Source organism: Drosophila sechellia, chromosome 3R (genome assembly GCF_004382195.2).
Source record: "Drosophila sechellia strain sech25 chromosome 3R, ASM438219v1, whole genome shotgun sequence".
In the NCBI taxonomy this organism is placed as follows: domain Eukaryota; kingdom Metazoa; phylum Arthropoda; class Insecta; order Diptera; family Drosophilidae; genus Drosophila; species Drosophila sechellia.
Window position 1 is genome coordinate 22,762,526 of NC_045952.1, and position 22,944 is coordinate 22,785,469.

At 47.8% G+C, this 22,944-nt stretch overlaps 4 protein-coding genes and 1 long non-coding RNA gene across 11 annotated transcripts; 3 read left to right on the forward strand and 2 right to left on the reverse strand.

The window, feature by feature from the left end:
* The first annotated feature begins 43 nt into the window (after positions 1-43).
* LOC6607707 (protein PTOV1 homolog) lies at positions 44-1,735 on the forward strand. The gene has a single exon (XM_002032435.2). The coding sequence runs from the start codon at positions 155-157 to the stop codon at positions 1,259-1,261; it is 1,107 nt and encodes a 368-aa protein (XP_002032471.1). The 5' UTR covers positions 44-154; the 3' UTR covers positions 1,262-1,735.
* A 234-nt stretch (positions 1,736-1,969) lies between these two features.
* On the forward strand, positions 1,970-2,301 carry LOC6607708 (accessory gland-specific peptide 95EF). Its single transcript, XM_002032436.2, has 2 exons — positions 1,970-2,024; positions 2,086-2,301. The coding sequence occupies exons 1-2, from the start codon at positions 2,007-2,009 to the stop codon at positions 2,230-2,232; spliced, it is 165 nt and encodes a 54-aa protein (XP_002032472.1). The 5' UTR covers positions 1,970-2,006; the 3' UTR covers positions 2,233-2,301.
* LOC6607709 (signal peptidase complex subunit 3) lies at positions 2,288-3,041 on the reverse strand. The gene has a single exon (XM_002032437.2). It carries the CDS (start codon positions 2,975-2,977, stop codon positions 2,438-2,440), a length of 540 nt encoding a protein of 179 aa, XP_002032473.1. The 5' UTR covers positions 2,978-3,041; the 3' UTR covers positions 2,288-2,437.
* A 527-nt stretch (positions 3,042-3,568) lies between these two features.
* LOC6607710 (ankyrin repeat and KH domain-containing protein mask) lies at positions 3,569-22,835 on the forward strand. 6 transcript variants are annotated; one of them, XR_004362045.1, is made up of 19 exons: positions 3,569-3,669; positions 4,680-5,993; positions 8,424-8,462; positions 8,872-9,010; positions 9,078-9,321; positions 9,393-9,564; positions 9,872-10,171; positions 10,434-12,369; positions 12,439-12,503; positions 12,568-12,771; positions 12,834-14,049; positions 14,120-14,205; positions 14,306-14,581; positions 14,651-15,226; positions 15,288-15,552; positions 15,665-20,670; positions 20,739-20,912; positions 20,993-21,353; positions 21,898-22,835. XR_004362045.1 is itself a non-coding variant. In XM_032721388.1 (18 exons), the coding sequence occupies exons 2-18, from the start codon at positions 4,749-4,751 to the stop codon at positions 21,029-21,031; spliced, it is 11,982 nt and encodes a 3,993-aa protein (XP_032577279.1). In that variant the 5' UTR covers positions 3,569-3,669; positions 4,680-4,748; the 3' UTR covers positions 21,032-22,832. The 6 variants fall into 6 exon arrangements, 5 of the variants coding, with proteins under 5 accessions (XP_032577279.1, XP_032577281.1, XP_032577280.1 ...); XM_032721388.1 differs by having other exon boundaries at positions 20,993-22,832; XM_032721390.1 differs by having other exon boundaries at positions 12,843-14,049; positions 20,993-22,832.
* On the reverse strand, positions 6,545-7,783 carry LOC116801486. 2 transcript variants are annotated; one of them, XR_004362048.1, is made up of 3 exons: positions 7,272-7,783; positions 7,041-7,196; positions 6,545-6,902 (listed from the first exon to the last, which is right to left on the reverse strand). It is a non-coding gene; the product is annotated as an uncharacterized LOC116801486 (long non-coding RNA). The 2 variants fall into 2 exon arrangements; XR_004362047.1 differs by having other exon boundaries at positions 7,258-7,783.
* Positions 22,836-22,944: the final 109 nt, after the last annotated feature.

Sequence of the window (22,944 nt, forward strand, 5' to 3'; positions counted from 1 at the left end):
AACCAGTCAACCGATAGTGCGATACCAATAACAAACCGCTAAAAGAAGAAGAAGAACCATATCACTGATAAACAAAAAGTTAAACAAATTTTTAACCGAAAAGTTGCCTATCCAACAAAATCCATATTTAATTAGATTGCATCTTGAATTAGGCATGGAGCCGGTTCCAGAGGAAGCCCGAGGAGTGGATGATGACGAAGGAGAGCTCGATTGTCTAACACATATGATTGGGGCGTTGCTTTTGCAAAAAGACCCGGAAAATCCTGAAAATGCTGACACAAAGGAACCAATTTGGAGTGGAGAGCTCGAATGGGAGGACGCACAGATATTGGATCAACCGAAGACTCTGCACACGCTCCAATGTAAAATCTGCTCCATGATTAAAGAAGGTCAGCCGAAGATCAACACGGAGAACTGGCCAATCAAGCTGAAAACACAGCTGATACCCAAAAAAGTGCTGGGTAAAATTGGCGAACAATTCCTTAAGGATGCCAGGATGGTTGTTTTCCGATCCAGCCAAGGAGAGGTACTCAATTCATTGATTACGGCAATGAGCTCCGGTTTCACTGGTTGCATCCACTTCTCCAATCCCAACTGCAACATCAAGGCTCTAATTCTTATCTACTCTCACGATCATCAAGCTTTGGTTGGTTTCATACCCAACAATGAGGATTCGTTTAGCGAACGACTGCAGGAGGTTCTTCAGGGTGCAAAACGAAAGCCGGGCGTCAACACCCATACACCCAAGACCCACAGCCCACAGCCACAGCCAGCAGAACCGCCTCCTGAGGAGGAAGATGCCATTATAAATGAACTTCTATGGACTGGAACTCTGAATTGGTCGACACAAGCAAATTCAGAGGAGCCAAGCATTAGTCACAAGCTTGAGTGTTCCGTGTACATCGCTATAAAAAACGGAGATCCCGGGATCAGTGCGGAGGATTGGCCAACTGATATGAATATGATTTTGATGCCCTCAATTTACCTTGGTCAGTTCGCCGGAGAGTTTATAAAGGACTCGAAACTTATAATTCTCCGATCGACACCTGGAGAAGAACATGACTCGCTAGCATCGTCGATGACCGCCGGCAGTTGCGGCTGTGCCCGATTTTCCTCCGAGGTCGTCTGCAAGGTTATCATGCTGCTGTATTCGCCCACGAGGAACGCCTTCCTGGGCTTTATTCCGAAAGATCAGCCTATGTTTGTCAAGCGAATGCGGGAAGTTTTAGACGAATATCGCCAAAAGGCGAGAAACGAATAGTAAACAAGTATCTCAAGAACACGATCTCAAAGTATATCAAATTTATAGCCATTGAAGAAAGTATGTATTGTTTTATAATTAGATAATTTTATTTACTTCTGTTTAATTATTATAAGTATAATAGACCAACGAATATTAAATCAACATACGCTCGCATGTCCCCAGTGGGGAAACATTTAAATACCAAGGCTAATATATGTAAACTGATAAATAATCAGAAAACTGCCAACTCCTGAATGCATTTACGCAAGTATTACGATTGTCTCCATACGTTGCCATATTAAGACTTAACCGATCTTATAAATAAACATTTTTGATGTCCATCTATTATGTTTTTGTACAAAACTAGATCAAGGACAACTGTGTTATCGCCTGTCAGATGCTGCAGCATTAAATAACATTTAAAAAACCCCATTGTAAAATAAGTAATCTAATGAATGCTTCTAGTCTCAAATAAAAATAATCTACCGAATCCAAAATCCATTCTTATTCGTATCAGTTGTGAATTGGGCGAAAGAGTATTTCCACATTTTGGGTTCATCATCTCCGGCTTAAGGATTACATTTTCAAAGGTCAATTAGTCTTTTCGACTGTGTAAGACTTGTAAAAAATGTTAACGAATTTGATTCAGTTTTAATTTTTGAGACCAACCCATTCGATACGGCCTTGAATACGGGACATATATATATTGGAGATCGTTTGTACATTTTTAGTATGGTTTTAGATTTCTTCAACGGATATCAACATGGCCTCAGTAAAACTGGTGAGTTGGTACTAATAATATCTGCATTCCGAAGTTTAATATTTTCTAAATTTTTGGAAAGTTCTTCATTGCTATTTTGGTTGTCGCTCTATCCCTCAACACCCAAGCTTCCGGCTTGGATGGGAACCCTAGTTCGACTGCCAAACCCCGATTTGAGACGAAAAACCGAAAACTAAGTGCTGGCGCTCTGCAGTCACTCGCTGGTTAATTACTATAGAAAACTATAGATAAAATTGTCATTATAAAAATGGACCAAAAATAAATTATTTTCAACGAATTTCTCTTAATTTTCTTTCGTTTGGGATACAGTTCGAAATCTTTACGAAGATATTTTATTTGGGGTTTTATTAGATAGACACTGCAAGCTAGGGAACCCGGGCGGAACCAGCTTTATTTAGCATTAGCCCTAAGCTCTAAATGGACGAGGTGGCATAGTCGGCCGGGAACTTGAACAGGTGCTTTCCAGTGGCCTGAACGGAGGGCAGGAGTCCTGCGTTCGGGATGATATTCCACGAGAGGTATAGCGATACGTTGCGGTTGTCCTTCAGGCCATTGCCGTCGTCCCAGAAGTAGTACTTGGTGTTCATGTTCTTAAAGTCCAGCACGGCATTCTCGCCGCGCAGGATGATCTTGTCCCACAGTACCACCTGGTTGAGCTGATTAGACGGTGTCTGGTACTCGGCGGTGAGATACAGGAACAGCTGCTTCACGTTCCAGTTAAAGATGCCGGTGAGATTCGTCTTCAGATCGAAGGTCACGAAGCCCAAATCGTGTCTCTCCCGGGACGCTCCGTAATCCGGGACATTCTTCACCAGCACTCTGACCGTGTTGATGTTTGCCTCGGTCCGGTAGTCCAGAAAGACGGTGGACAGGAAGCAGCTAAAGGTGAGGCAGGCCAGAACGCTCAGCGTGTATGCCACCGTGGCGTTTCCCCGGGTTAAAACCGTGTGCATTTTAATATCGTTTTATTCCTGCGAGTCCGGCAAATGACACGTCGTGTTGTTAGTTTGGAAAAAAATTAGAGCTGGCACGATAATCGGATGTACGCGATACTATCGATGACTTTCCCGGTTCGGCCCGAAAGAACAACGGGAATAACCAGGTTTCCTTTTGATGGTTAAAAATCACAATATTTAGCGGTAAATCATTAATATACTCATAATCGGAAATATAAGGTATTTAATTATTTCAAACAAAAACTCTGAAAATCTTAAAGATGATAATTTTAGCCTTGTACATTTTTTCCTACATGGGCACACTTGTAACAGTGAAAATTTGTTTTAAATTAAAAAGTAAGACATTGCAAGGTCGCTTATATAACCGCAAAATCAAAATCAGAAAATTTTGAATTTGCAAGATTTTAAAAAAATATCTCCATATTATGAGCGCTCTCATATATAACAAGAGAAAAGTTAGTAAACAAATACAAAACTAATGGGACCACAGCAAGAGTATTCAAAAATACCACCCCGCCGGAAACAAAAGTGAAGGGAGAAATATCGATGTGAGTTCACATCGTGAGTCGCAGTACGGTCCTACCTTTTCTTTCAATATCCGGGAATAATATGGCGATCCGAAACTCTGACGATTGACAGAGAATTTAACACTGCTGAAAAATTGATTAATTTGCTAGAAATTTTATACGGTAATACGCGCAAATATCACCAAATTGTTGGGGATCGGGTGGGGCGTGGATTGTGCTAGTTTTTTGACCAGCAAACGTCACTTAATTGGTGAAAATCGACATCGGAATAGTGGCAAAAAAATTTTCCCTCAGTCGCTTAGCTATTTTCTGCCTTCGTCTGCGCGTGTGAGCGGGATGGTGACAGCGATCCGACTGGCCGCGTCAGGGCATCGCGTGTGCGGGAGAGAGACGAGGCTATCGACCAAGCGAGAAACGCATACGCCAAAGTCGAAAAGTGATTTTTTCTTCGTTCGTTCGGGCGAAGTCGAAACTGCTGCGAAAAGTTTTATAAATAAAGTATTGCAATTCCAAGTTCTCGAAAGTTAGTAAACTTGTAGAGTGCAACAATCGATTGGTCGTTTCGGCGGCGTCTCCCCTCTGCGATTATATAAATAGTGAAGCACGTTGCCCCGAGTCCTAATTGCGCATCGATTGGTCTTGTATCCGTGAATAAACGAAATTGGCGATACGAAACGTGGGGAAATTGAGTGATTTAGTGCAATTTTTTTGTTTCGGCCTGCACCTGAACCATTTTCGGTGTAAAAATGTGAATCAGTGGACAGGGGAATTGGAATGGGAGAATTAAATGCGAACGAACGATGTACGAACGAGTGTGCAAAGGCAAAGTGAAAGAATGCGCAGTGTTGCCACCTCGCTGGCTCATGTGCTTACGTGTGTGTGTGTGTGTGTGTGTGCGCGCGTGCGAATGTGTGTGTTAGTTTCTTTGCCCATCGCATATATATAAACCGATTCCTCACAATATCCAAAAATCAATATAACCCAAGAACTTATTTTTGTTGATGTGTTTCTGTGCCGCCGCCGTCACTGCCGTGCCCCTACACACCTTTGAAAAACACATCAACAAAGTTGTTAAATTCACTTGTAGTGAAATTTATTTGGGACGTGACATCTGTTTACCCAAAAAAAAAAATTTTAATTTCTTTACCTTTACCTCTTTTAATACCCAAAAGGACGCGCGAATTGAAAGTAAATCAAAAAGAATAACCCCAACAACACAGAACCTCCAGCGAGAGAGTAAAATGAATAATGATGCGAAAAACCATGAAAGCGATGACTTGAATGTGCGCTCCACAGCGTATTTTAACCAACAAACCACAACCAATCAACCGAAAGCACCAGCAACCAGCAAGAATAACGCAGGCTCTGGCTCTGGATCCAATAATAACAATAACAACACCAATCAAAACCCCAACAGACAGTTGAATCATAATTTACCCCGAATCGCTGCCGCCAGACAATCGATAGCCGCCGCTCTATTGAAAAACAGCGGGCGGAAGATCCTGACGGCCAAGAATGAACCACTGACGACGACGGAGTCATCAGGCGTTTTAACCAACACACCTTTACCCAGCAATAGTCGATTGAAAGTTAACAACAACACCAATAACACTGCCAAGATGTCTGGAACCAGTAGCAGTCAGTCCTCGGCCACGCCCACACCGCCCACGGCCAGCAGTAGCACAACCACCTCAACAACAACGAACATCAGCAGCGGAGGCGGTGGGAGTGGCAGCAGTGGCGGTGGCGGTGGCAGCACCACGGTCATTGCCAATCCCGCATCGGTAACCAACACCGGAGCTGGAAGTGCCGCCAAGTTCCGTGCCGCCGTGGCCTCGGCGCCCAGCCCAGCACTGCCTGCAACCAACGCTCCTGCAAATGCAACTGCTGCTGCGGCAACAGCAGCAATCGCAACTGCTCCTGCCCCCAGTAGTAGTTCCTCCAGCTCCTCGTCCTCGAAGAAGACCCGAGCAGCAGTGGCCGCCCTGAAGCGACAGGTGGCCTTGCAACAGCAGCAGCCCGTTACCGGTAATGCACCCAACTTGACCAGCAAGGATTCGGCGCATTTGAAATTCGCCGCAACCACTCTGCTGATGGGCGCCGCCGCAGCTGCCGCCGATAGCAACGCTGGCGCTGCTACCGGTGGATCAGGCGCAGGAGGATCAGGATCATCATCATCAGTAGGAGCGGTAGGCGGGGCCAGAATGGCCCTGAATCCCGCCGTTGATATGGCCAATGCCGCTGTCGTGCTTAAGCAAAAGCTAAAGGATGCAGCTGCCGCTGCCTCGGCCTCCGCCTCCAATCGCTCCGCCACCTCGTCCATGTCGTCAACCGCCTCCTCCCTGTCTTCGTCGGCGGGCATCGTGAATGCCATTTCCTCGGCGCTGCAGAACATCATCACGCCGGATACGGACACCGACACCGAGTTCTATCCCCAGCCCGTCACCACAGACCTGTCCGAATCGGAGGAGGAGTCCGTTTCTGAGGTGAGTGAGCCCACCTCTGCATATTAGCCATTACGTAGACTTGTCTCTAAAACATCTTAAAGAGTATTGTATTCGCTTTAAAGTTGTCCTGCATGTCCATCGATCTTTTCGAAAGCTGACATTTTGGTACTATTTTGAAAACTCAAGCTTGTTACTCGACGCCTCTAGAAGTAGAAATAGTTTTTGTTTGGCCTTAGTCATAAACACACTCACTACACTCATCTTTATAAACCCATTTGCTATTACTCGGAACCATCTAATGTTGCTTAGAGTTACAGGCAACACAATGAACTGTGGATAACACTAGCTTTGTCACAAAAACCAAAATAGTCTAAATAAGATGGTAATGCTAAGCAGCATTTTAATTGCAGGCATGGCATCTTATTTTTGGATGTTTACATAAAGTGTTAACATATACATACATATAGTTTAAAACATAAAGTAATATATGTAATTACCCTCAGCCAATTTTGATTGATACTGCAAACAATTTGGCTAAGACAGATGCTCAAAGGCGTAGTGTTATCGGCCAAGTGATAACCAAACACTCCTTATCAGAATAACCGAGTGATTTATTATTGTAGTTGAACGAACAAGTATTTATATTTCAAACTAAATCCACGCATGCCGCTCCACAGATTTGCATTATATACAATTTTACGTGGGGAAATACCTCGAATCGAATTGATCGCACATATTTGTGCTACACGTAATTGTTGTTGCAGCGTCGCTCTCTTTCTCTCATACACACCGGAAGGCTGTTTGTGTGTGCTAGCCCTATTCGCTTGTTAGTGTGAGTGAATGATTTATCAGCTGTTCGACTGCTCGCTGGCTTGCCATAGTATGCGTAAATGCCTATGTATTTCTTTGTCTAGCAAACAAGCACGTTTGCGAAATGCAAAATGCAAGCTGAAAGAAGAAAAAACGTAAAAGCTTTTATGCTGCAGCTACTCAATTAAAATCAAAGGTCATTGCATCGATGGGATCTTGCAATTGACCCCCCGCCTCTCCCACGCAAATTAGTAGTTTAATTTCCTCGCTGCTTACACATGTACATAATTTTTTTTCGACTGCTTTCGCGAATTCTCTTTTGGGCAGCGTGACAAAGATGTCAATTGCCGGTCTGGCAACGCCAGTGCCGCTTCTGCTTCTTCCTAGCTGTTCTTGTTTTTGTTGCTGCAGCAGTGAAACGTATGTCAAACACTTAAAAAACAATAATAAATAAGAGCCATAATAATAATAACGCATTTAGAGTGTAATGTACCTTGGGTATCTTACTTTTTTGGTCAAGAGAAAGACAATCTGCTGATTATTTTCTGCGGTAGCGTGCAAATATTTTATGGTTGCTTTTCTTTTTCACAAATTTACAAACACACACACAAACACGGGCCAACACGCATACCAATGCGCAGCAACGAGAACAAACGAACGGCTGCTGTTGAACTCGTTCATGATGAATTTTTGTTGTAGGTTCTCTTTGCTTTTCTTTTCTTTCCGCTGCCGTTTCTCTCTGCTCCTCAGCTTGGTTATGTTCTTTATGTTCCTCTGTTCATTCATCAAAGGTTAAGCAAACAGCACTTGGCCTCGTGTTGAAAATGTATTTCGGCAATATTTTTCAGCAATGTCTTTCCCTATTTTAAATTTTGGTCAATAATTTAAGGCGTGGGCGTAAACACACACACACTCGCACATTTAAGTAGAGTGTGAGTGTATGTGTGTGTGCCGTATTTAAATCGATGTGCGAACTGCACTCTCTGACTCATGCGGCTCTTGAAATTCCCCACTACTACTTGCTAATGTGGTAAAAATCAGGGTCAGAAAAGGTTTTTTCCTTGTTGATCTGGGAAATAATATGGAAAGTCAACATACATGAGTAACAGAAACTGTGCATTAAAATGATTGTCCTGTTTTCTGCTAATTTTCACTCTACGTCTTCTCCTCGTTCTACTCTGTTATCGATAATTACATTTTTGGCCAACCTGCCCTCCCATCGCTTTTTCGTCGCATTGGCAACTCTGTTCAAACGTCATTTGTTTTGTTGTAGGATTGTTTTAAAACGTTTCTCGCTTGCCATGCAGTCCTTGTCATATTTGAAGTTTGTGAATTGTTGAATTAGACCTAAAACAAAAAAAATAGACCTCTTTAAATTTCCGTTGTAAACGAATTCCAACGCATCTGAGAAGAACAAATGGACAAGGCAGCAATGGTTGACCGCTCAACTTCTAGCACGTTTTTTGAAAACTTTACCAAAGCAATGATACGAAGATTCCGATACAGCGTGGACTATCTGCTGCATTTAATCGTCCATGTAAATTCGCTGTAACCTCTACAATATAGTTCAACTAGCCCTAAAAGAGTCTTCTTCTCTATGTGCCTGCGTTAATTTTTATTATTTATGTACACGTTTCTTTCGTTTCTCTTTATTTGTAGATCCTATTGGCATTCTTGTGTTTAAGGCCAGATCTCCTGGTAAGTTTCAGTTTCGCGTTATAAACCAGTTTCCCGATCCGCATCCCAAAAGTTAAAAGAAAACCCAACATAATCCATTAACTGAAGGCAAAAGGCAAACGAAAGTTCCTAAACCTTCATACCACCAGTTGTACTAAAACATTAATTTACGCAGAATACTTGATCGATCTATAACCCAATTACTCCGCTTCCTCCTCGCACACATGATTAAACACACCTAAACCACACCACTTTGTTGCTGGCCTTAGACAACAAGAATGGGCTCTACTGATCAACTATTAAATAGCTTCTTTAATTTGTAACTTCCAGCTTTTACTCTTTTATACTCGTATATTCGTTCGTTAGTAGAAAATAGTTTGACTTGACAGCAGCCAGAGTCTAATGAATCAAAATGTATTCTCCCTTACAGGACGATATTCCAGAATCGGATCCGGATAGCTGTCCGCACGAGGGTGAGGTGCGCGAGGATGAGGACGAAACGGAGGAGGAGTCGGAAGACTCTGATGAGTCCGAAGGCGAAGAAGAAGAGGAGGACGAAGAGGAGATAGGTAAGTTTAATAAGCTTCTATACTTGCTTCACGTTATAGTAATTTCTTGACTATCCTATTCCTCCAGATGTGCTACAGGACAACGACGCGGACGACGAGGAGATCGACGATGAGGACGAGGAAGAGGACGCGCCCGAAGTGAGTTCCTTTCTCCTGGATGCCAACAACAAGCGTTCCAGCAATATCTCCGCTCTGCTCGAGGCCGCGGCCAACGAGAAGGCTCCTGTCCTGCGCCACGCCACTCACGCCATCGACGAGACCAAGCAGGCGCTGACAAAGATGCGCTGCGCCAACAGTCCCCGCGATAAGAAGTGAGTGTTGACGTTCTGTACCAGGGAATGCATTGTATATTAACTCGCAATCTATTTACCTATTGCTGTAGCAGTGGATTCTCCAGATCCCTCGTGGCTGCCTGCACGGATAATGATGTCAATACGGTGAAGCGGCTGCTTTGCAAGGGCAACGTGAACCTGAACGATGCCGCCGCCTCAACGGATGATGGCGAGTCCCTGCTCTCCATGGCCTGCTCTGCGGGCTACTACGAGTTGGCTCAGGTATGAAGGGTTATGATCTCTCTAAAACGTTTTGCAATTTGACTAATTTCGGTAACTCGGTAATTCTGCTGGGAACTAGTAAATTATTTATAAAGTAAATGCATCACGCCAATTACATTTTTAACGGGCTATTCGTCGACGTAGCATCGCCACTCACGCCCACTCAGCTGGTTTATCGATAAATAGCCCCGAATTAGTTCGCAGCTAAGAAAAAAAATGCCGACAAAGTCGAAAAAGACGAAACAAGAAATAGACATTACGTGGGGCAATTCATGGACACATCTAATCTATTCTAATACTGTCATAGGTTCTGCTGGCCATGTCTGCCGCCCAAGTGGAGGACAAAGGGCAAAAGGACTCAACGCCTCTAATGGAAGCTGCATCCGCCGGTCATTTGGACATCGTCAAACTGCTGCTCAACCACAACGCCGATGTGAACGCCCACTGCGCCACGGGCAACACCCCGCTCATGTTTGCTTGTGCCGGTGGTCAGGTGGACGTGGTGAAGGTGCTGCTCAAGCACGGCGCCAACGTCGAGGAGCAGAACGAGAACGGACACACTCCCTTGATGGAAGCAGCTTCCGCCGGCCACGTTGAGGTAGCCAAGGTAAGTGATACCAGTATATGTCGTGCAATCAATATATAGAATCACTAGTCTTTTTACGGTATACACTGCAAGTGATTATAATCCGAGATTTGAGAGTGTTGGCACACCTGCGACCTGAATCGCGTTACTGATTGGCGTAGGCAAGATGCCAAGCTCTGTGATTCAGTTTGATCTTATCTGATGCATTCGGCAGTAATGTATTGGTTTTAAACTTTGTAATCGCTTAGCTAATTGCATATCGGTTATCCTTGTACCCATTTAGGTGCTGCTTGAACATGGAGCCGGAATCAACACCCACTCAAATGAATTCAAGGAGAGCGCCCTCACACTAGCCTGCTACAAGGGTCACCTGGACATGGTGCGATTCCTGCTTCAGGCAGGTGCAGATCAGGAGCACAAAACCGACGAAATGCACACTGCCCTTATGGAGGCTTCAATGGACGGCCATGTGGAGGTGGCTCGCCTGCTGCTGGACTCCGGTGCCCAGGTGAACATGCCTACGGACTCTTTCGAGTCCCCGCTAACGTTGGCTGCTTGCGGTGGTCACGTGGAATTGGCAACACTCTTGATCGAGAGGGGAGCCAACATCGAAGAGGTGAACGATGAGGGTTACACCCCGCTCATGGAGGCCGCTCGCGAGGGACACGAGGAGATGGTAGCCCTCTTGCTCAGCAAGGGTGCAAACATCAATGCCACGACCGAGGAGACCCAGGAGACAGCTTTGACGCTGGCCTGTTGCGGTGGCTTCATGGAGGTGGCTGCATTCCTGATCAAGGAGGGAGCTAATCTTGAGCTGGGTGCTTCCACACCGCTCATGGAAGCTTCGCAGGAGGGACACACCGATTTGGTAAGCTTTTTGCTGAAGAAGAAGGCCAATGTCCATGCAGAGACCCAGACGGGCGATACCGCCTTGACGCATGCCTGTGAGAACGGACACACAGATGCGGCCGGTGTGCTGCTGTCGTATGGAGCTGAACTGGAGCACGAGTCCGAGGGTGGTCGAACGCCACTAATGAAAGCCTGTCGTGCCGGACACCTGTGCACTGTCAAGTTCCTCATTCAAAAGGGCGCTAATGTCAACAAACAGACCACCAGTAATGACCACACTGCCTTGTCGTTAGCCTGTGCCGGGGGTCATCAGTCTGTGGTGGAACTGCTATTAAAGAACAACGCCGACCCGTTCCACAAGCTGAAGGACAACAGCACCATGTTAATCGAAGCCTCCAAGGGTGGACACACTCGTGTGGTCGAGCTACTCTTCCGCTATCCGAACATTTCGCCTACGGAAAACGCAGCGGCTGCGAATGTTACCCAGGCAGCACCAACCAGCAACCAACCTGGTCCAAATCAGATGCGTCAAAAGATCATGAAGCAGCAGCTTCAGCATCAGTTGCAGCAGCTGAACGCTCCCCCTGGCTTGCATGAGTTGTCTGAGGCGGCACGTGCATCCAATCAACAACATTTCCACCAGCAACAGTTCAGCAGTGCCGGCAATGGATCCTCCAACATCGTGGCAATGGGAACTGGCGAATTTTTGGATGCCGGTGATCTGCAACTTACGGCTACTGCGGGAATGAGTGTGGGAGCCGGAACCAGTACCACGGGCAGTGAGACTGGAATGGAGGAGTATGGCGAAGTCGGAGGAATTGACTTGACTACTCTTGGCGCTCAGCAGCAGGAGGGTCTTATTGCAAAGTCGAGATTGTTCCATTTGCAGCCCGGCTTTGATCAGCAGCAACAGCAGCAGCAGCAGCAACAACAACAGCAGCCACCTGCAGCCGGCCAGCACCAGTTAGTTCCATGTAAGCACTTCGACCTGGACATGGAGCACATCAATTCTCTGCAGCCGCCGCAAAAGGCACCGCCCGCTCCACCTGTACTCTTCCACACCGTTTGCCAGCAGCCTGTAATGCAACAGCAGCAGCAACTTCAGCCAGGTCAGCTCAAGTTAAAGGCCATGCTTCCCAACCGCCATCGCTCGTTGAAAACCGCCGAAGTTGTGGAGTTTATTGACCAACAACAGCATGGCGAGCAGGTGCGCACACAGCCTTTGGGTGAGGATGGAAAGACCCCTCAGTTTGCATGCGCTGGAGAGGATCCACGGTTGCAGCGCAGACGCGGCTTTATGCCGGAGCTAAAGAAGGGTGAACTTCCGCCGGAGAGTAGCAGCAGTGACCCTAACGAGCTAGCCCTTAAAGGTGAGCTAAAACACAGCTTAATGTTTCCTTTTAAAGGTTCTTATTCATTGTATTATTCTTTACAATCAGGAGCCGACAACAATCAGCCCGTACCGACCGCACTGGACAATAGCGCCTGCGCCCAGACCCCAGCGGTAAGTCCTACATGTTGTCTTACTTATACAATAATTTCTATAACAACTGGATTGTCAATTACAGCGAAACTCTGGAGGAGCAATAACCCATTCCTCGGAAGTTCTACAGAGCACAGCTATCAGCGACAGGCCAAAGGTAAAGGCCACCAACAAGAACAACCGGAAGCAAGCGGCCGCAGCAGCAGCAGCGGCGGCGGCAGCAGCAGCTGCTGCCCAACACGCCCAGCAAGTGTTGCCGAACCCAATGGTCTCCATCTATAATAACCTGGTACGTTTTGCTAACGCCCACCTTTCTTATTCATCCAACTAACACAACGCTTTAATACGCAGCATTTGCAGCACTTGCAGCATCCGCATCTCCAGTTTCAGCAGCAACTTCAACTGCATCACCAGCGAGTAGCTGGACTGGACAGTGCAGCGGCTGCAGCCGCAGCAGCGGCTTCATCCGCGAACATGGCCTACTCTATTTCTCCGGCATCTCCACTTCCCTCGCCCACTGGCAGCGGCAACTATGTCGATCAGCAGCTGCAACAGCAGACCATGGATGTAGCTCTACAGCGCAAGACGGCCATGGACGATTTCCGTGGCATGTTGGAGACGGCGGTAAATGGTCCAAGGGGCAGAAAAGACCTGGCTCTTAACACACCCCAGCTGAACTTCTTCAAGGACGGCTGGCATATGGTGGGAGTGCACAATTTCTTTGGTGATCAGCCAAAGTCGCCCACTGAGACTCCGCCGGAAATGGAGGAGACTACCATGTCCTCACCGACCGAAGATCAGCTCGGATCCGAGCCTCCTGCCGAGATGAAGAACTTGGCCACGCTGTGCTCGGCCGCAGCAGCAGCTGCTGCTGTGGCAGCGGTTAACAAGGATCAGGTTGAGATTAGTTCGGATCTTGAGAGCGAATGCGAGGATGACGGTGGTGCTGGTGCAGATGGCGAGGAAAACACACTGCCGCCGGAGCCAATTGAATTAGCGGCCGCTCTGAGGGAGGATGGCATAATTGTGGAGGAAGAGGAGGATGACGAGGAGGAGGATGATGACGATGAAGAGCAGGATACCAACAGCGGTGAGGGCGACAAGCTGAACTATGATGACGAAGACGCGGAGGTGGACAACGATGGTGAGGTAGACTACATCGACGAAGACGAAGGTGGTGGAGAAGGCGAGGAAGAAGAAGATGATGCAGATGATGACGAGTTCTTCTTGGACGAGCCTGACAGCGACCAAGGAACTGGCAACAATAATAACAACTCCAAAAGCGGTGCCAGTTCGTTGCCATTGAAACAGCGCAAAATGGCCACTCGGTTGGAAAACCTAATCCTGACCTCGCAGACACTGTGCGACTTCCCGCCTGAACTTAGCAACTCGGATCTGGTTCATGTCCTGCCCCAAATAAGCAATCTCAAAGCAGCGGCCAACAGCAACGCGGCTCTGAACAGCGTACTCCAGCAGCAGTTGGCAGCAGCCTCCGCGGCAGCTGCGCACGCCAAAGCGTCTGTAGTCCACCAGAAGCAGCAGCATGGAGAGGGAGATCAGCAATGCGGTAAGATCAGAAGCGGATATTTGTGATATATATATTCTAATTTGGTTACGATGACGATCTCTGTTTGCAGAAGATGACGGTAGTGCTAGCACAAGTGATCTATATTCGGGCTTGGAGCACTTTGCCAATGATGGCGAAATGGAGGATATATTCCAGGCAAGTTAATTTTAACTAATAAGGATATGAAAGTTAATTGATTTGTTGTTTTAAACATTATTTGCATATAATAACCATATACTGTTACTATTTGTTATAGGAATTGGCAAGTAGCCTAAACTATCCCGAGCTTGCCGAGTTTAGCCTAAATCAGATGTGCAAGGGTCGATTTGCTGGAAATTGGGCGCAATCTTCCGGCAAGTGGACTGGTCAGGAGCAGTTGGTGGGCGTGGTAAGGTCGCCAGGTCTCATTAACCCAGGCGACGTTCCGCAGGATGCCCAGCGACAGGCAAATCTTGTCCTCCTCGACTATCCCATGCAGCAAAACATCCAACTAGAGCAGCGGATACTCGATGCTGAGGAACTGCACCTTCAGGTTGGTTTCATTTTTCCCATCTGCGGGATTTGGATTTTTAAAAATACAATTATTTACTTTTCTCTGTAGCAACACCAGCAAACACCGCTCTCCTTACTGCCCTTTACGGATGAACAGCAGCAGCAACTTCATCACCAAGCTTTGCCAAATGCATCCGATTTTCAGCAACACCAACAGCTTGCACTGGAAAACGATCCAGAACTAAAGCAGCAGCTTCAGCAGTACTCCAACGCGCGCATCATTAAAGCTGTGGCTGCCCAGCACCAGCAGCAGCCTCCAACCAACTTCGTTTACAACGTGGAGAGCGGCGACAAGAATGCTCCGCCAGTGCAATTGCTCTTCCAGTTGCCACCACACATGGCCCAGCATCAGGCGCAGCAACAGCAGGGCGTTGGAGAGCCTCTTACCGAACAGCAACAGCAGCAGTTACACGCTGAGCAGGCGCATCTCTTTCAGCATCGAACTGGCGGTCAGCGTCCGCCCACCCAGAGTGAGTTAGAGCAGGTGGCTCAGGAGCTATTGCTTCAGCGAAGCGGCCAGGTGCCGGCAGGAGCTCCTGTTGTGGGTGTTCAAGCAATTCCACTCAAGCAAAAACACTTTAACCTGCATCCGCCGCCGTGTCCACCAACCTGTGTCCAGCATCAGGTATGTTCATACAACTCGATAGAATCGATTGAAGTCTTATGCGCTATACATTCCATTCTAGGTGGCCACGCAGACGCATCCCGCTTCTGTTGTAGTGCCGCAGCCTGCTGTAGGATATACACAATTCGCTCTTCAGGCCTCCCAGCAACAGCAAATGCAACAAAACGAGCTCTCCATTTGGCCAATGGCCACGCCTACTCCCGCGCCCAGCAGCGGTGTGAGCTCAAACAAGTCGATGCCCGGCGGCATTGCCAAAAAGGCCATTGACAAGCAGTCGCGCAAGGAACGTCGTTGCGTGGTGCGCCAGACACCAGCCGGCATTCAAGGTGGGTCATCCGTACATAATTACTATCTTATTCATTTGTAGTGTTTACAAATAACCACATTACATGCTTTATTTCATCAAATTTAAATAACTTAAATAATTTTCCCTCGCAGAGAACACCAAACTGCATCTACAGCCTCAGGTCGCAACAGCCCAGCAACAAGTTCTAGTGCAGAACCAGTTAGCAGTTGCGACCACCGTGAGTTTGGACAAGACTATCGAGATAGATTCAGAGACGGAATCCAACCACGACACGGCTTTAACCTTGGCTTGTGCCGGCGGTCATGAAGAGCTGGTGGAACTGTTGATCAATCGGGGAGCAAACATCGAGCACCGTGATAAGAAGGGATTCACACCGCTTATCCTAGCCGCTACCGCTGGCCACGACAAAGTCGTGGACATTCTGCTCAAGCACAGCGCTGAGTTGGAGGCTCAATCAGAGCGTACGAAGGATACACCGTTGTCCCTGGCATGTTCTGGCGGCCGATACGAGGTGGTGGAACTTCTGCTTAGCGTTGGTGCCAACAAGGAGCACCGCAATGTTTCTGATTACACTCCACTGAGCTTGGCAGCCAGTGGAGGCTATGTGAACATCATTAAACTGTTGCTTAGCCATGGAGCAGAGATCAACTCGCGAACGGGCAGCAAGCTGGGCATTTCACCGCTTATGCTAGCCGCCATGAATGGTCATACGCCGGCGGTTAAGTTGCTTTTGGATCAGGGATCCGACATAAATGCCCAGATCGAGACGAATCGCAATACGGCCTTGACTTTGGCTTGCTTCCAGGGAAGACACGAGGTCGTAAGTCTGCTGCTCGACCGACGGGCCAATGTGGAGCATCGAGCTAAGACGGGTCTGACACCACTCATGGAAGCCGCATCAGGCGGTTACATAGAGGTCGGTCGCGTTCTGTTGGACAAGGGTGCGGACGTGAATGCTGCTCCGGTACCGACGTCCAGAGATACGGCTCTAACAATTGCCGCCGACAAGGGCCATCAAAAGTTCGTGGAGCTCCTGCTATCTCGTAATGCCAGCGTAGAGGTAAAAAATAAGAAGGGTAACTCCCCACTCTGGCTGGCTGCCCATGGTGGTCACCTGAGTGTGGTTGAGCTTTTGTACGACCATAATGCTGACATTGACTCACAGGATAATCGGCGTGTTTCCTGTCTGATGGCTGCTTTCCGCAAGGGGCACACCAAGATTGTGAAGTGGATGGTACAGTATGTGTCGCAGTTTCCCTCTGACCAGGAGATGATTCGCTTCATTGGTACCATAAGTGACAAAGAGCTGATAGACAAGTGTTTTGACTGCATGAAGATCCTGCGTAGCGCCAAAGAGGCCCAGGCCGTCAAGGCCAATAAGAATGCTTCGATCCTTTTGGAGGAGCTGGATTTGGAGCGTACTCGCGAGGAGAGCCGCAAAGCTGCCGCCGCCCGTCGTCGTGAGCGCAAGAAGAAGAAGAAGATGGAGAAGAAAGAAGAGAAACGCCGTCAACAACAGGGCAATGGGGCTGGCGGAGACGATATGCAAGGTGATGACGATGACGTCAGTGACAAGGATGATGATTCCGACAAGGACGATGAAGACGATGAGGCAGCGCCGGCCGCCGCCCGCGAGGAGGGAGACTCTGGCATCGATCAGGGCTCGTGCTCCAGCGGAGACACCAAAGGTGCGCGCTTCGGTGGCAGTCAGTCCGCTCAGGCTGCGGAAGCGGCAGCCAATTCCGTGTCCACCAACAACCAGGGAAAGAAGAACAAGAAGCAGGCGAAAAACAAGGTGTTGATATCGGTAGAACCAACTCAACCAGTAATCACATCGAACACCGTCCTCAAGGGCATCTGTGCGAAGAAGCAGTCCGCAGTGGAAGTTGTAAAGCCACCTCCTGCCGCACAACAGGCTGCCCCTCTCAAGCGTCAGCTCGATGTGAAGAAGGAGGAACCTGCTCTTAAGAAGAAGGAAGAAAAGAACAGCTCGTCCAGCAGCAGCAACAAGCGTGAGAAAGAGAATCTTGCGCCCAAGGAGGTTGCACTGCCAGCCAAGCAGCAACCCAGTAGCTCCAGCAAACTGCAGAGCAGCGAGTCTGCGAGCAACATAAACAGCAGCACCGCTACCAACACCAGTAGCGCCAATACTACTCGGAAGGAAGTTGCAAAGCCAGTGTCACAAGCTGCGAGTGCCACAAGTTTGAATCCTGCGAAGCGAACCGAAGTCGATGGCTGGAAGGAAGTAGTCCGCAAGAGCAGCGCCCAGCAGACCACAGCGGTGGGAGCGAGTGGAGCCCCACTGCCTGTGACAGCCACCAGTTCGGCCACCAGCGTGCAGCACCATCCGCACCACCACCTAGGCAACAGCTCCAGCAACAGCTCGAGCTCCCTGGCCACCAGCACCACTACAGCAGCGTCTTCGGTTCCCGAGATGACCTGCAAGAAGGTGCAAGTGCCCGTGAATGCCATCTCCAGGGTTATTGGACGAGGTGGAAGCAACATTAACGCCATTCGCGCCACCACTGGTGCTCACATCGAGGTGGAGAAGCAGGGCAAGAACCAATCAGAGCGTTGCATCACGATCAAGGGCTTAACCGATGCTACAAAACAGGCACATATGCTCATTTTGGCACTTATCAAGGATCCCGATGTGGACATATTGCAAATGCTGCCCAGGATTAACAGCAGTATTAAGCAGGCGTCTAGTGGCGGAGCGAGCACACCGATGTCCGTGGGAACTTGGGACAATCGCACTGCTGCCGGTGTGAATGCGTATACCTTTTCTTCAGCTGCGTCCACCACCTCCACATCCTCCAGCTCGTCAGCTAGCTCTACTACACCAGCGGGAGCTTCGTACAGCAATGCGCACAAGCAGCAGCAACAGCAGCTGCAGTCAGTGAAGGGCCCAAGTGGACGGTCATCAACGTCGGTCAAGTCTAATGGCAGTAGCACCAAGGTGTCGGCTTCGAGTGGATCGGGTTCCCGGAACGGCAGGGCTGGCAGTAGCTATCTTGCCCAACAGCAGCCTGGTCGCAGCTCCGGAAGTGGCTCTTCAAATGGCGTGATCAAGAGCAAGTCAGAAAGCTCTTCCAAATTCCTGCCAGCTGCACAAAAGAGCAGTACCACTTTGGGTAAATCATCGACTGTGTCGCCGGGTGCACAGAATTTCGCAAAGGCAGCGGCTATTGGACAGTCCTCGCCCAAAAAGGCTGAGGGTGGTGGTACTACATCTGCGGTGATCACCTCTGCCGGTGGGCGCAGCAGTGGCGTGGTGGCTCCATTTGGACGTGGCAAGCCTGTAGCTGGCCAAGGAGGACCTGCAGCAACGGCGGCTTCCAACGTTGCCCAGCTCGGAAGTGTAAGTGGCAACAGTAGCAACAGCAACATATTGGCTGGACCAATTGGCACCTTTAATGTAGCGGATGTGGCCGCCGTGAATGCAGCCGCGGCAGCAGGAGCAGCAGCTACCAACAGCAATGTGAAACCCATTGCTCCCATTGCGCCGCCCAGTAAGCGAGTTGGATCTCCCATCCAAGCCCAGCAACAGCATCAAACACAGCAGCAGCAACAACAGCAACTACCCCAGCCAGCACCACTTCCTGGCCCACAGCCACAACAACAACAGCCGCATCAGCAGCAGCAACAACAACAGCAGCAACAACAAGCGCCTCAGCAGCAGCCACAACAGCCAAACCAGCAACCACAGACGTCCCAGCAAAATCTCGTGATCAATACAAACCTACTGAACGATCTGATGGCCGCCAGTGCAGCAAACACCTCCAGCGATAGCTTCAGTGCCCAGCTAGCAGCCAAGTTGTCTAGCGCATATTCCCTGTTCAGTGACTATCAGCAGTCGCAGTGGGGCAAGTTGGGTGATCCAGGCATCGGCGGTGGAGCAGGAGCTGTGGGCGATGGTCTGCCGCAAGCGGATGCTTCCAAGGCACCAGGATACAATCGCAACATCCTCAGCTCGCCCGTTGGCAGTTCTAAGGCCTCGTCGAATCACTCCACCTCGCCTCCTGTAGGTAATGTGATCCAACAGCAGCAGCAGCAGCAACAACCGCAATCTAGCCAACAAGCTCTCAACATCATCACCAGTGGACCAGGAGGGCCTGCTACAGCACCAGCCAGATCACCCATGGTGTCAGCCAACGAGGGCAATCCCGCAGTGGGTCAACCCTCCATCAATGGAACCCAAGGACTGGGTGAGACGGCTCCTGCCCATTCGCCAGGCGTTATCAAACCGCCCACGGCCACAGTTCCCATCCAGCGCCATGTGCCCATGCCGATCTCTGCGCAGGAGGCCGGAGCACCGCCCACATTTGGAGCGATTGGTTCCAACCCAGCTAGCGGTAACAATTCTGCGGCTGCCCAAGCCGCAGCTGCCGCCGCCGCCTCGGCGATGATCGATCGTCAGCAGCAGAATTTGCAGAATATGCAGACTTTGCAAAATTTGCAAAGGATGGTGGGAGCCTCGCAGCAGCAGCAGCAACAACAGCAGCTGAACTATCCAATGGATCCCACATCGTCGTTCATCGTGGATGCTAATAACGTGCTGCGCCTGAATCCACGCGTCATCTTTCCGCAAGGCAACACCAAGCCACCGCAGCCACCGCCGCAGGGAGGAACGCAGTCGAATGTATTTGGAGGAAATCCAGGCAGACAACCACCTGGAGGGGCTGCCAGACAGCCAGGAGGAGCAGCTGCACAGCGTTGGTATGGCGGCACTCTGGAGTATCCTTCATACACGGGCCGTGATATGCTGCACCTGGAGAATGGTGCCGGCGGAATGGCGGGCATGGGCTCACCATCTGCCATGTCGCCCAACCACGACGACATTCGCAAGATGCCGCGTCCCATAGGCACTGAGCGAGCCGCATCATGGAAGAACAACTACTTTAACGTGGGAGCCCCGTCACTTAACATGGAAGATGCTCTAGCCAGTGTGTTGCCCCCATGGGCACATGAGCTTAAGGCTCAGCCTCCGGGTTTGCAGCAGCCGCCTCCTCCGCCGCAGTCGCAGCAGCAACAGCAACAACCGCTCAACTGGCTGAAGCAGCAGCCGCAGCAGCAGCAGTACAGGGCATACAACAACGGACCCTATCCGCAGCAGCAGCAGCATGAGCCAATGACTGTAATATTGATTGATGAAATTTTTTTCAAGATTGGCATTATTTAATTTGATATTTCCAATATTTTTAGATGCCAATGGACTACCACAACATGCAGGCACCTCCAAATATGAGCCAGCAGCAGCAGCACGTCAACTTGATGCCCTCATACGGCTACCAGCATTTTGTGGGCGCCCCTGGAGCCGTTGACATCTCCGCACATATGCCGGACAAGATGGAGGTGTGGGATCACCACGACAAACACGTAAGTTAGCAATTGCATTCAGAACGATGAAATTGGTTGAAAATCCATATCACTAACGCAATGCTTCCCTTTTCATACAGATGCCCTGGACCAACTATACCACCAACTGGTCCAACTGATGTGCCAGCGAAACTCAAATGGAGGATCTCTTCGATGCCTGAACTGAGCAGCTCTGGCTGAGAGAACTCCTGCAAACAAATTACCAGGACCTAGCAGAAACGTCAACATCAATAGCATCTCACTGATTTGAACATGCAAAGCGAAATAATATTTTTTGTATTTGTACGATTACTATTCGGATTCTCGGCTTCTTCTCCCCAATCCTAAATCTTCTAACTGCCTGTCAACTTTCGTGGAAACCAACTAACAGCAACAGCTAGATGGAAAATTGCTACATGGCTTTGTTCTTTAGTTTAACAATATAAAAACGTTTGAATTCGGGTAATTATTTAACTTCGCAGGAAAAACGTGAAATTTAACCGCAAACATATAAACATAAAAACGCTAAAGAAATGCAAAATGATAAAAAAAAAGCAAAATGCTAGAAGAAAACATGTTCGAAACTGGTTCCCAGGCAACTGGGTCCAATATATATTATTTATTTTTAAATGTATTGATAATTTTTGAAGAAGCATGAAGTTAGTGGTAGCTTTTTGTGTGTTGAGCTATAGGGAAAACGAAACGAAAAGTAAATCTTCACACACACACATATACAAGCACTAACCCCTTTCCCCGCACACAACACACACACAAACCCACGCACCCACATATACACAAATACATTTACGTTAGGATAAAAGTCAGTCTTATGAATGAAACATTAAATTGAAATGTTTAGCGCCAGCTAAAGTTAAAGTACACAAACTTTTATTACAACACTTATACATAAATACATCTATATATATATTTAATAACATTAATAAAGGCAACAAATGAATGTCGAAACTGTAAATTCAAGGCGCGCACTATTCTCTATATTCCCCAGTTTTTCCACGACAAAAACCAAACCCCAATCTAAACTAAACAACAAGAAGCTAACGAAACCGGAAACTAGAACAAAGCTATGAAAACGCATATGCATACGCTATGAATCGCAAAAAAAGTACGAAACGAAAAACCACAGCCGACAGATAATTACTTAATTCAACTTAAAACGTATACATACCGCAAACTACTACCAAACCAACCAATCCGAACGAAACATCCGAGGTGGAGCTGCTACTGAGCTTGGTGTTCTTTGGTGAGAAGTGAATGATGAAACCCTTGGTGTGGTCGATACCCCGAAAAATGTAGTTAGTAGAAATTGAAATTGCTTATATAACTAAGTAAAACATCAATAACATAATGGTCGAGTAACGTTTTAATATTCCATTTACGAGAACTAAACGATATACGATACGATGATTATGATGATTAAGATGACGAGACGACGAAGCGGCGCTTGCTTGCCATCTTTGATGCTTTTCCGACACTGCTCATAGACGTACATAAAAAATATATACCTATCTAAAATATATACTAGGGAATAGCATATATGAGATACACGAACTTTTATTTCGATCACCCAATGAACGCGAGCGGAACGTGAAACTAACGAAGAAGAAGATATGTAAAAACACTTGATAAACCTTAACAAAAACCCTTCTTGCCTGATCCTCCAGTAGGCACGAGTGAAATCCGGAGCCCGGGACACAAGTCAAAGGTGTGGGTGGGGGTCGTAATGCAATTGCTTTGTAAAATTCTAGAGGAGAACGATAACGTTGCTTGAGACGATGATATATAATGCTTAGAGAACCCACGCATAATCTAATAACACACAGAAACACAACAAATCCGATGGTTATTGCAAGATATACTTTATCGATGATAATGATGAATATGAAAATACGAAATAAATGATAATATAAGTGAAGCATGAAACTACTTTTTTTCTATTTTTCAATGTTTTAGCTGCAAGCAAATAATGTAATGAGAATGTGGAGATGTTTGTTTAAGTTATTTGACACAACAAATTACGAGAAATATATATACC

Coding starts and splice junctions, on each gene's coding strand:
- LOC6607707 (XM_002032435.2), top strand. CDS start 155: ATGGAGCCGGTTCCAGAGGAAGCCCGAGGAGTGGATGATGACGAAGGA.
- LOC6607709 (XM_002032437.2), bottom strand. CDS start 2,977: ATGCACACGGTTTTAACCCGGGGAAACGCCACGGTGGCATACACGCTG.
- LOC6607710 (XM_032721388.1), top strand. CDS start 4,749: ATGAATAATGATGCGAAAAACCATGAAAGCGATGACTTGAATGTGCGC. Junction 15,553..15,664: donor GACACCAGCCGGCATTCAAG/GTGGGTCATCCG, acceptor TTTCCCTCGCAG/AGAACACCAAACTGCATCTA. Junction 20,671..20,738: donor AGCAGCATGAGCCAATGACT/GTAATATTGATT, acceptor CAATATTTTTAG/ATGCCAATGGACTACCACAA.